The sequence below is a fragment of the Sinohyriopsis cumingii genome, chromosome 13, assembly GCF_028554795.1.
Source record: "Sinohyriopsis cumingii isolate HCF-2022 chromosome 13, ASM2855479v2, whole genome shotgun sequence".
NCBI classification, from domain to species: Eukaryota; Metazoa; Mollusca; class Bivalvia; order Unionida; family Unionidae; genus Sinohyriopsis; species Sinohyriopsis cumingii.
The window spans coordinates 23,827,934-23,842,032 of NC_142973.1; the positions used below are offsets into that span (position 1 = coordinate 23,827,934).

Genomic DNA, 14,099 nt, shown 5'->3' on the forward strand with positions numbered 1-14,099 from the left:
GGATGAAGGTCATCAGAGAAGTATAGAGATGTGTCGTTGTGCACATTTTCTGACAATGAATATATTATGTAACAAGTTTCAAAGAGATCCATTAAAAATAACTCTAAGACTAGTTGCATTCACAGGATTTTCCCAAACACCGAATTCAGCAACAAGACAAAGAAGTCAATAACTGCGGCGGACAGTAATTTTTCAATATCTGCTTCTCCAAACTATAAGACCTACAAGATCTCATGGTGATCAATTGAAAGTCATTAGACTAATTTCCTTCACAAAATTCTGTCATACATTACATCATGATCCAAGTTAAAAAGGGCAACAACTCTAAGAAATTCAATGTCGTGATTTGTCAACATGTGCCTCTCCAGATGATAACATTATACCAAAAAATTTCCCGAGTTTCATAGTTGGCCATTGAAATCCATTAGACTAGTTGTATTTCTATCATAGATTGTATTCAGCAAATGTACTGCAGAAAATACATGAAATGCACACCCCATGTTTAATTGGCACGATGTAAACACTAGTTGGGTATGTTTCCCAGATATTATTTTTCAACAGGTTTCAAGGGTTCAGGTTTAAGGTCTTTAACTATAGTAATCAGACCTGCCAACCCTGACGAGTCCGTCTCAGTAAGGCAGTTGATTTTTCTCCATAAGTTTCACCAGTTGTCAGTAAGGTGTACCAAAATATAAATTGTTATTGTAAAGCTGGAAAACATAATTAAAATTTCAGTATTTGGAACATGCAGCAACGATAAACATTATGTTCAACTGAAAAGTTTGTAAAGTATGCTTAGACCTTATTTACCACTAGTACAGTTGCACAAATTTTAGTTCCAAACCATATGGAGCTCAATGGCTTGTTTATATCTCTCAACTTGATGTAATTCTTGGAAATTCTTTTTTCCATTTCACATGACGATGGCCGTCATATTTCCCGCCACAAGTCAAATTGGCACGTAATGTCCAATAAACATAATTTTGTCCCTTCCAGCTTATATTCACAAGAATCTGAATATTCCTTTTTATTTTTCCTGTGTTGATTATTAACACTTTTCAAGATGCTTATTTCCCATTCTGTCTTAAACATGCATCACTTGCTTGACTCCATTTTAAAAAAAATTCTATGATCAACAGTTTGATCATGCAGATGCTTAGCATGAACAAATATGTGCAGTTTAAAGTGTGTGACATGCTGCTGTAAAGTTAGTCTGGTTCCCTGACCAATTTCACTACTTCTAATATGAAACCCGGATCCAAATCAAACACGGATGAACAAATTTTCCAGATTTTTTAGCAATGATCATTTTTCCGAAGTTTTTGCTTGTATGTCATTAAGTCCGTATTTTAAGGGTACATTATGTAAGTCTTACAGCAAAATCGTAAGAGTTGGCAGGTCTGATACTTACCTTTGTATAAACCAGTATTTTCTAATTCGACTTATCATGACTGTGACCTTTGACCTTTTGGTATTAAAATCTATGGGTTTATTTACTACCCTAAGTGCAAGCCATCTAGAATGTATGACCAAGGAACTTATTCTGGAAAAAGTTTTTCTGCAAAACTCATTTTGTTTTGCCAAAAAAAGCACTGACCTTTGATCTTTTGACCCCAAAATCAACAGGCCTCTTCAATACCTTAAGTGCAAGCCTTCCACAACCTTTGGTCAAGTATATGGGCTGCAAATGAAGTTATGAAAAGACTATTTTCTAATTTCTTTCAGTCAGTTTCATAGCACAGCAACACAAGTGAGTTATTAAGTGTAGACGCAAAATGCCTTACCCAAGAGCACAGTATGGTAGCTGACCCAGGCTTTTATAATGGTAGGGTCTGAACCTACACCCTTTTGATCACAATTCTGGCACATGAACCACTAAGATCACCATACAGAACTAATATTACTGTGTGGAAACCATATTTCTTCTTTCAGTCGATGATTAACCCTGAATTCAGTTGGGTCATTCCTTATCCCAAGTGCAAGCCATCCACAATGGTTGGTCCAAGTATGTGAGGCAGAACTAGTGTTTCTGTGTGAAATTATTTTCTTCTTTCATTCACAGTGACTGTGACCTTTGGACATTTAAATTTGTAGGATTCTTCCTTAACCCATATGTAAGCCCTCCATAAAGTTTGGTAACTGTAGATGTGAAGAACTGGAGCTAAAACTGAAAGGCTTTTACATCTGACTGTTTCTGCCAAATTTGTCTAAGTTCTATTTAGTGGTTTTTCAAAGGAAGTCCTTTGAAGTGTATCCTGTTTTAAGTAATGTCAGTCATATTCGATGGCAGATCAACATCATTCATATAAAATGAAATGGCTTTGATGTTTGAATACATTCTTTCCAATTCTGGTGACCTTCTGTACAGCTGTTTGTGCTAAGAAGTCCTTTAAAGATTTTTCTATTTTTAGTAATAGCAACCATATCCAATAATGGATTGGCATCACTTGCTAAAATCTGTAAGGTCTTCATATGAGAATCCTAGTAATTTGAGCATTCTCTTTGATCAAAGAAGGTTTTTCTGTGTTTAATAATGGTGGCCATATTTGATGACAGACCTAAGGCCTTTATGCTGGGATGATTTCTGTCACATTCATTTTTTGGTCAGCTACTGTTCAACAGTTTGAGAGAAGAAACTGTTGAAATGTTTTTCCATTTTTAATAATGGCTGTCATATTTTATGGTATCGGCATCACAAGTACAAACTTTAAAACAGTAAATTCATTCAAATTTGGTCATATTTTGTTCAGTGTTTTTCTTCTATTACATAAAAAGAAGTTACACAAAAGTTTTCTATTTTTAGGGATGTCTCATTTAACGCAGATGATATCCAGGAAAGGCAATTCTTAAAAATATATATGCCAGGATAATCTGATCACTCACACATTTCTAAAATTCTAAATTGGATCTATAGCTGACTACTCTGCATTAAAATTGTTGCTCTTTTTATTGTGTTCTTACAGCCATTTTTCAGCATATTATAGGCTATACATGGTGGCTAGGATAACTGGTGGAGGAAGAACCCAAGAAAACCTCAGCAAGTACCACTGACCCATAAGAAACTGCTAATATGCTTTCTCACATACCCACACTGACCAAGCTATAGGTTCAAACCCATATGGACAGAGGGGAAATGGCTGTGATCAGTAAAGGTGAGCACTGTAGACCCCTCAGGCAATGGGGATGCCCATTAAAAGTACCTTCCCGGGATCCCATGTATGAAACATTAGTAATAACCAATATATCAGAATAAAAATTGGCATGATTTGCATAAATTGAAAGGCCTTCATGCCAGTGTGCTTTTTAGCAAATTTGGTCAAATTCTGATTGCAGTTTAGGTGAGTTTTTGATGGCTCCAGTAGTCTTAGTAATGCTGGTATTATCTGATAGCAGATTGGAATAATTGGTACAAAACCGATGAAGGATTGGAATGATTGGTACAAAACTGATGACAGATTGGAATGATTGGTACAAAACCAATGGCAGATTGGAATGATTGGTACAAAACCAATGACAGATTGGAAAGATTGGTACAAAACCGATGACAGATTGGAATGAACTGAATGAAACTGATAGCCAGGATACCTTCTGTCAACTGTAGTCAAATTTTGTAAAGCAGTTTTTGTAAAGTAATTTGCTAAGATTTTTTAAAAGTTCTTTTAGTCTGGTAGCCATTTTTAATGGTGGTATTGGCATCACTGAAAGGCCTTTATGTCGGGATGCTTTCTTCAAAAGTTGGTTGAAACTGATCTGGTGGTTTCCGATGAGCTGAAAAAAGCAAATGTTGACAAATGCAAGCCTGACAACTTATGGAAGATGCAGAGCCATACCAAAAACTCACTCAGTATTACAGCCCAGTGAGCAAAATGTCACCATTGACTCCTGCATCCTGTTTTACTAAATGGCTGCAACCATAATCTGAAACCTTCATTATAATCTACTTATCCTTTAGAGCATCATACCAAATATTGATGTAGACGAGTGTTGGGTACAAGGAAAGCTGAGTGATGCATCGATATACTGACAAACTTACAAGACCCAAAACATATCTGCAAAAGAGCAGACATAATGATTAATAGCTACTGTATTAGTTACATATGGGTATTATGCAACAGTTAATAATACCAGGGATCATACCAAACAGATGCCTTTGTCTGTGAAATATTGTATGTAATATCAAATTTAATTCAGTATTTTACTTTAAATCATATTGGGATTTTAAAATATTGAATTTAACTTTGACTAGTATTTGTCAACTATCTTTTCTCACCCATGAATTTTTGACGTGCTTTAAAAACCTGAGAGAATTCATTCACCATCATGTCATGTTCATTTTTCACAACTGCATTACTCAATGATCCAAATCTTATCATCAGTGGTGGCTCAGTCTCAAGAGACCATGCGAATAGCGCCCTTGGAGTGTTGTCTGTTTCTGGGGTTCTGGCGTTGTCTGCTGTGGCCGTGCAGACCTATGTGTGAGTGACAGTCCCTATTGCAGTTGGTGCAGACATACTGAGAAGTATGAGTTAATGAGGTTGCTGCCATGCTCTTCTTTCTCTTACATTTCTCAGCCGCTAGCTGGCCTCTCCTTGCATCAGCGACTGCTATGCCCTTGCTCACCGTCAGTCTCCAGGTGTCTCGGTCCTTGGCCAGTACTTCCCAGCCATCGTGTGAAATGTTGCATGCCTTCATGTCCCTCTTGCTAACATCACTGAAATGGAATGAGGGGCGGCCAACTCTTCTGGTGCCAGTGGTCAGCTGTCCATATAGAATGTCCTTTGGCAGCCTCCCATCCTCCGTGCGGCATTTGCTCAGCATGGAGTACATACTGGGGATACTTACACGCTGCAGGTTATGGCGTGTGGAACGCAGTCTTGCCAGCTGATTTTCAGGATGCGTTTCAGGCACTGTATATGGAAGGAGTTGAGCTGGTGCTCTTGCCTCATGTAGGTGCTCCAGGTCTCACTTCCATATAGATGGTATTCAATGATCCAAATCTTATAAATTATGAAAATCAACACTGCCATCATTAATACTGGACACCTAAGTTGTAATTCTCATCACATGATCTATAGAAACTGCTGAAGAAAGTTTGCTGCCTCCTTCTGGGATAATCCAAGAGATACTATTTTTCAACAAATTATAATTCTATCTGAAAGAGCAACCATGTGATGTTATGGAAATTTTCCTCAGTCGCAATAGTTTTTAATGGGGGACAGTCTCCTGGCACAAAAAAAAAAAAAAATGCTCAAAATGGCTGATGCATACTGTAAGTGGTGAAACATGTTTGTATGGAGATGGTGCACAGTTGTCCAAACATGCTTATATGTGAAGTGGATGAAGGCGCTGGAACACACTTCCAATGAAATGTGGTAGAGGCATCCAAAAGTGCTTATGTGAGGTAAAGGGTTAAGTACAAAACACAATTATTGAATAATGTATGAATAAATTTTACCATATGAAATAAAATTCCTTAGCTTCCTTTATAAATGCCTCTCTATCCTCCTCAAACATTTCTTGCAGGCTCTGTATGGAGAGGTGTGAACTTTCCAGAATGTACACAGAACTGTCAAGGTGAACCTTGTGGGAGAGGTACAGCTCTCTTAAATCCTGGTATGTCACATTTCTCTTCAATGTAGACTGAAATCACAGAAAGCATAAATCTTTATGCACAAGATCTATGGAAAAATATTTCTTGCCCAAAACTAAAAAATGAAAACCTACAAAAGGCTCTTGAATTCACAATAAGAAGCATCTATTTCCCATTTATTATGTCATCAGCACCTACAGCTTGTACTGAAAGGTGCATCAAAAATGGCCTTGCTCACTTAAATTTGCTTGTCTCAGCCTTAAACAGAGGAAAAGACAATCGGGAACCATATTGTTTCTAAACGATACTGTAAAATGCTCAGAATTAGAGTTATGCAAGGTCTCATCAATATAATGTTGAAATCCAATAAAGCTTGGTAAAATAATGCTGCAACAAGAGTCCCATGACTTATTTACTTAATTACAAAATTGAAATGGTACATGTGTGATTGTGATTAAAAAGGAATGAAGCTTTTAACATCAGGCCGCATTGGCCTGAAAAGTAACCTAAATTTAGCCATTTTTGCAGGCGATTACAACATTTTCAATCCTTTTAAAAGTTATGCAGCTGTAGATAGAAACTAAAAATGGCAAGTATTTTTATTAAAATGAGGTGTTTATATAATTGTTTTTATTATATGTACAACATACGAGTTGAAAGAAAGCAATCTAAAGCTTGGTAAATTTTAATTACTTTTAAAATATTATTATCGGATATAATTATATGTGCAAATACCATGCAGTGGAGAAAAAAAACACAACATAATTTAAATAAACTAAGAGTATTACTATGTATGTGACTGGCATTCTCTTTACACCCCACCCCATTATGTTTGGTACATAATGCAGTTATGGACCCTGGCTACCATGTTATAGAGCTGTATTAAACGTAAACTCTGCAACCTGTCTTTGAAACCATAGACACAAATGACAATTTTGTTCTGCCTGGCTACACCTGCTTTTACCACTCATTCCTTCCCATTTCAAACATCCTATTATGTTTCTGAAGCAAGTCAATTAACTAAAAGAAGCTCTGGGGTAATCAGGAAAGTAATAATTTCCAAATCTGAACATTTCTGGCCAATGGATGTCCAAACAGAAAAGAAAAGATCCCATAAAATGATTGACACATTAAATATCTGTTGACATTTCAACAATCAATAAAATACATGTACTTTTTAATTTTATTCCTGCAATCTTCAATGAAAAAAAAAAATACAGAAACATTTGGTTTCCATACCTTCCACCAATGATTACATTGCTAATATTGTTGAAAAGTAAGAGCCATTGTAATGTGACTGAAGTTATTATTACTCATAAACCACAATGGGTTTAAAGGCAGCTTCAAATGGTCACTATTTACATCTATGTTTATTTCTCTAGCATGTGACGTAAAAGGTAATGGAAATTTTTATTTTTGTCCATGTATGTCCACCATACTGGATAGTGCATACCATAAATGCAACTGTGAATCATGTACATTTATATCCAGAACAACCGCTGCTGCATAAGACGGCAGTTATTCTGGGCCTACACTGTTTTACTTCCATACAAAAGTGACTGCATGCAGTATGTGATTTAGAGACAGTTTACAGCTGAGTGCCTAATATACATACAGGTATACACATATACACAGTGGGGCCCCAGGTGGCTGAGTGGTCTAAAGTGCTCACCTTTACCGACCACTGCCATCCCACCCATGTCAGCTTGGAATGAAGTCTCAGGTTCAGCCAATGTAGTTACGTGAGAAAGCTTGCCTGTAGCTTCATGTGAGTCAGTGGTTCTTCCTCCACCAGTTATATTGGACACCATGTACCAACTATCACGAGCTGAAAAATTGTGTTAAGCCCACATCAACATGTACATTATTGATTACTAGGAAATTGATCAACCAATCAATCAATCATCTATTCCAGTGGTTCCAAAACTTTTTCAGGCCACCACCGCCATTGGTTCCATAAACTCATCCTCACCTTCAGCACCCTTTGCCTATTAGTGCCCCCTTTGGTAATCCCACCACCCACTTTGGGAACTACTGATCTACATAGGTATGTACATATACACAGTAGGACCTCAGGTGGTGCAGTGATCTAAAGCAGTCATGTGCTTATGTGAGAAAGCTTGCAAGTAGCTTCATGTGGGTCAATGGTTCTTCGCATTATTTTCCTGGGTTCTTCCTCCAACAATTATACTGGCGACCATGTATCATCTATCATGTGCTGAAATATGGTGTTTTGCCCACAACAACAACAATATGTACATTGTTGATTACTAGGAAATCAATCAACTGATCAATCAATCAATTAATCAATCATCTATTCAATAGCAAATGGATACTAACTGTGTTTTAAGAATGAAAATATAAAATAAATTGTGATTTTCTTTAAGCAAACTGTTTCTTTAATATCAAACCTTGAACAGGACTGGTTTCCAGCTCTTAATGTAAAGTGCCAGCTTTTCAGCTTTGAATTCATCTGTGTTGATTTCTTTAACTGTGTTTGTATTGCTGCAGACCCAACACTCAGGAGTTTCCTCTACAAAGAATGGGTTGTTTATCACACACTCCGAATCGTAAAGTTCTGAAATGGAAGAACTAGTTTGGTATAACATGGAAGAAAAAATGCACCTGTTATTGCTCACCTGGCTCATGTAACTTAATAGGTGACCATTTCACAAAGCAGGCTTATGTAGTGTTCTTAGACGCAACCTATGAAAACCATCTCACAAATTTTACATCATGATAATTTTACATACTGTTGTATACCGTCATAAAAAATTCTTTATGAAGATAAGGGTGTCACAAAATAAGGCAAGAAATAACTTGGTTTCGCCTTAGAACGAGTTGATCATTTTCACTGTACATGCGTACGACGTTACCTAGGGTGAATAATTGTTTTTCTAGGTAAGCAACTGAACTAACATGTACCTCGTCGAAGATAAGATTGTGGCGAGATTCACTAAAAGCACAGTAAGCACTGGTATTTTACCCTGACTAAAACTCACTCTCCTGTGGATTTAAGGCAAGTTCCATTTCTAACTGATGCAATGGTCTATGGATCTTGTCAAGGAGTGAACGTTCTCCAGCCATAGAGGTAAGTGTTACATTTGTATTTTATTTGATATGTGAAGTGTATTCAGTTTTTAATGTCGTATCGTGAAATGATGCATTTATTACAACGCAGATTTGAAACGTGTGAACTTTTGAATTACAAGTTGCTATTACAGTTTAATTTAGTAGCACATATCTATATATATTAATTCCAAACCTATTATTATGACCAGTTTGGTTTTACTGTAACTGTTTAGGGCTGTCAGAAGCTGTTTAGGACTGTCTGTACGTATGTCTGTGCGCATGGTGGATCCATGAAGGGATGGTGTAGCCAATACAAGTGGGCCACCCCAATCAAGGAGAAATGTGTGCTGTCAGTTAGTATGTGTGTGCAGGTATCTCAGGCTATCTGTCTGGCAGTCTGTGTGTCGATATAGAAGATGATGCAACCATCAAGGCCATACGAAGATGAAACTGATAGTTTGTAAACTTGTGCGCATGGTGGATCCATGAAGGGTGTGTATGGCCAATACAAGTGAGGGTCAACCCAAGAATTCGGGAGATCTGTATGGTTGGTCAGTGGACACATTTTGCAAGTTTTACAAATATATATAAATCATACGGCTGTACAAATGACTGAGTTATGTCTGTTTCAATTGGTTGTTTCAATTGAGTACAATTGAGTCATTTTGAATACATAATATTATTTGAATCTTTATTTTTGATTACATGAGATTATGTGAATCTCACTTACATTCCAGGAGATTATTTGAATCTCACTTTCATTTGAATCATTTTTTTGTTTTCCTACTTGTGAATGTTTGGACAGAGTATTTGAATGAGACGTATGTTTGGAGTGTGAAAGAATCACTGTATTTGTAATACATATATTATTTTTATTAATTCATTTTATATAAATTATCATCATTCATCACATTGTATTGTGTTGTCATTCAATCCAGGCATCCATTCAGGTCTATCTTGTTACAAAGAGTATAATTAATATGCACAGCCTCTTGCTCATAATCAAACTCATTTGAAATCTTGATAACAGAAATCCATGTCTGACAGAAACAAGATGCGAAACAGTCTCCAGATCTCAAGAAGTAATAAACTCAGGTAATCACATGCAAGGTACAGTATCTTAATAATATACAAAGACCTCCATTACTATAGAAGCTATGACTTGATAAAACAAGTTATCTAAGAAGATGGAGCTAAATACAATCAGACTTTAGTTTCCACAGCAGCAACAAGCTTAGCAAATCAAATAAAAGATTACATCATTATACTTAAATCGTGTTCACAATCAAACTCATCCAACATCTGGATAATTTAATTCCATTGAACAAGCTTTAAAAATGTCTAAGAAATATATAGTTGCTAGAGTGTTTGACAAATTCAGCCAATCAGATGCAAGATCACATAAAATATATGCAATGAATTTCACTTGTAATTATACTCAGCCAAGATCTTTATGTCAGGCCAAGTTTGATCAAAGTCCTATCAAAAATAGTCTTTAGATTAGTATAAAAAAAAACATCCAATCAGATGCTGGATCATCTCAAAAGCATGCATAGATCTGGCTCATAATAAAAATTATCAAACAAATTTATAACTTTAGCCTATTTACCAAGTTTGATAAAAAATACATTTATGATCAGAAATAGAGTCAATAAAGTGTAGACACACATGGTCAATCAAATGCAAAATCATCTTATTAATATCCATGTATCTTGCACATAGCTGTACCCATCCAAAATCTTTATGATTTAAATCTATTTAGCAAGTTTGATCAAAATTCTCTCAGAAATACAGTATTTAGAGTTGTAACATGTTCAGCCAATCAAATGCAAGATCCCCTCATTAATATGCATGGCTCTTGCTCAGTATCAAACTCATGAATGATCTTAAAGATACAAGCCCATATTCCAAGTTTGATCAAAGCCAGATCAGATGCAGATTATTAAAATATGTGGATCTCACTCATTATTGAAACTGTCAAAGACCTTGATAAATATAAACATATACTTCAAATCTGATTAAAATTTAAACAAAAATACTGATAGTGGTAACAAACTCAGTCCATTAAATGACTTGACTTAATTTTGTATACTATAACCCAATTTTTGTTCTGCATATTCAGTCTAGCAGATAATTAAAAGATTAGCCTGGTATTCCTACAACAAAATAAAAACGTCTTTGACTCTCATTTACTCAGAGATGGCGATCCCTACAAAATGTAGAGTGTGCATTTGGGGTAATAAATATTATTCACTTTCTTTCCACTTAATAGTGCTACTAGACTGCTCAGATATAATAATTTTCTTATGTGACGCTGAGCAAAGTCTATGTTGTGGACAGGTAAGTTCAAGTGTTTAGAGAGACTGGAGTGTCCTTCAAGTTTGCAAGGATTGATAGCATAATCACTCAATGAATATGCAAAACATTAAATTGCAAAGAAGAAATTATCTGGAAACATGAAAAAAGACATGTTCCATTTACATGTCCAATCTGAACAGCTGTGCAAGAAAAAGAGAAAAAGTATTCTGCATTGGCTCATGATGTGGGAGTCAGATCAGGTCTGTGTTCTTTCTGTTCTAGATGTTCAGGGACTATCTATCTAATGGAAGGATAGAACAGCAAGGTTGGACAAGGGTACTTTCACCCCATAAATGGTAAACCAGGTAATTGTGATAGGTAATGTATTATTGCCATTAAATACAATGTTTATCTGTAGGCTTGCAGTGTAAATCAAATAAAACTTTAATATTTTCCTGAAATGAAATGAAGTTGTGTCAATGAGCATGATTCCTTCCATGGAACATTACATTGTAAACATATTAATTTTATGATACCTGTTGCAGCATTGATGGAATTTGTTTAATTCCAATTGTTCTAATCCATATAATTAAAGATATTTGCCTATATATAAAAGAAGTTTTGTTTAGTGCTAAGTTCAACAGCTTCCATTCTAGATTACTCAAAAAATATTGGCATAATTTATGATAAGATGGGGTCACAATGGTTGCCATGGCAGCATTGCCAATTTGTAGGTAATGGGAGTTATCGAAGGTAACGTTATTGCAGTGTAATACCAGTTTTAAAAGGGCTAATATGCTTTAATATGAGAGATGATATTTGGGTTTATTTTGTAACCAAAGTTTTCGCTACTGATGTTAACCCTTGGTGTTTGGGTATGTTAGTGTAATGGGAAGTGACGTGTACTGCGACCAAAAGAATTCACCCGATTTAACTGCAATGCAATAAAGTGTGTCACCTGGTAAATTATTAAGTTCTGATGGACTATTAACACTATTTTAATTTAGGATAGTGTATATGTCCCCTTGAATCCAAGATGACATGCCTGACTACATTATTATACCAATTTCAGCAGACTCTATTGTCACATGCTGATATATTATGCAGTCACATTATGTTATGTGAAATACTGAATTTATTACTGCTTTCTCCACTGGGAACTGTTCTCATACAGCATTCATTGGTAGATTAAAGTGCCCTCATCTTATGCTTAAGCTCTATATCCACATGACAACACTAGATATCAGAAGAGAAGGCAAAATAATATCAGTTAGTCAGGGTCTACACTGATACTTAAAATGTTGGATGTCTCTCTTATCTTTAAATATGTTTGATTCCTTTTTTATATATATCTCAGTCTGAATAATTCCAATGCTATAATTACATTTATGATAAATTCTCTGTAATACAGATCCTCCTCAATCTAATGCTAACATTATAATTACATTATGGTAAATTCTATGTAATACAGATCTACCTCAACCCAGGGATCGTCGTGGGCTTCGCCAATGTCGCAAATTGCGATTTTTTTTCCTTATTGGCGACAAAAATATCCCATCTGGCGATTTTTTTGGTGACATACTTTTTGGTTATTTAATTTGTACATACAATCATGGATTTGGACTGAATAAATTTAAAGCCAGAATGAAAGGAAGCCACAAACTTGACTAAACAATGCATTGGAATCAATCTGTTACACAAACGATCCTTTGTTCTTATTGACAACCCTATCTTTACAGTGCATTGTTACATCATAATCTGATTATGCTGACATCTGGGCTGAGTACTGTATGCTGCGATACAGTCAATCATGCTACCGCACTATACCTACAACTGACCGACTTCTGAAGACGCGAATAGAACAGATACAGTTAATTGTATGGCTAATCCTTCTGTTTTTTATACATATACCAATACAATAGTTTTGCTGAACCTTCATAGAAAACTGATAACCTTTGAAGTACCGACTACTGTGTATAAATACAAAGCAAATGGAAAAAATCTCAATCACAATTACATCTGTCGCCAGTGCAGCATTATACTCACTGATCTTTTCCTTTTGCCATCAGTCCCGTGTTACGGCTGCAGAGACTTAAACTCCGCAACAAGAAATAGCAAAAAAAAAAAAACAGTTTTGCATAATTAATAATAATTATTTATTTCTCAAAATACAGGAGTGAAAGAATCCCTAAATTGGATGTGAATTTACGTTTATATATACGGCCCAATATTGCCAGGTGTTGACTCGTGTAAGTTTCATTCGTGGGAATGGAGATCCTATTTTTCTTGTCGAGAAAATTTATACAGCATTCAGTGATCATTCTTGGGATTTAGGAAGCAATTCGCTACAAGCTTTGTGAAGCTAGCCATAAAATGGGGGGGGGGGGGGCTGCTGAGAGGCTACTGGTGTCACATGTCAGCACTGAGGACTGTGAACGTGGATTCAGTAAGATGAACTTCATAAAAACTGACATCAGAAATAAGCTCTGCATCTCATCTCTCGAGAATTTAATGAGAATTAGCATGTACAGATGTGAAAAATTAGACTTTGAAACTGCATTCAACAAGTGGGCAGCCCTAAAATCGCGACGGATCTTCATGTAACACTTTGTAACATTTTGTTAATGCTTGTTGTAATTAAAGTATTAACTAATCCATCTTTTGTAATTTTCATTGCCTGTTACATTAATAGACTAAATTAATACTTGGAAAAATGTACACTACTTTTTTGGCGACACTTTTTGAAAATTGGCGACAAAATATTGAGGTTGGCGATTTTTTTGGCGACAGCTTTTTAAAAGCCAGGACCATCCCTGTCAACCTAATGCTAACATTACAATTACATTATGGTAAATTCTATGTAATACAGCTCTACCTCAACCTAATGCTAACATTATAATTACATTTATGGCAAATTCCATGTAATACAGCAGCTGTGCTCTTCCTCAATCTAATGCTAACATTATAATTACATTATGGTAAATTCTATGTAATACAGATCCTCCTCAATCTAATTCTAACATTATAATTACATTTATGGTAAATTCAATGCAATACAGCTCTACCACAATCTAATGCCAACATTATAATTACATTATGGTAAATTCTATGTAATACAGCTCTACCTCAATCTAATGCT

At 35.7% G+C, this 14,099-nt stretch overlaps 1 protein-coding gene across 1 annotated transcript in view; it reads right to left on the reverse strand.

The window, feature by feature from the left end:
• LOC149785059 (uncharacterized) overlaps positions 1-14,099 on the reverse strand; it is a 33,885-nt gene that overhangs the window by 17,056 nt on the left and 2,730 nt on the right. Inside the window, exons 2-3 of the mRNA XM_089978775.1 lie at positions 8,002-8,168; positions 5,456-5,640 (exon numbers count right to left, since the gene is read on the reverse strand). Of these exons, the coding sequence (XP_089834901.1) occupies positions 5,456-5,640; positions 8,002-8,168 (352 nt within the window). The remainder of the gene's footprint in view (positions 1-5,455; positions 5,641-8,001; positions 8,169-14,099) is intronic.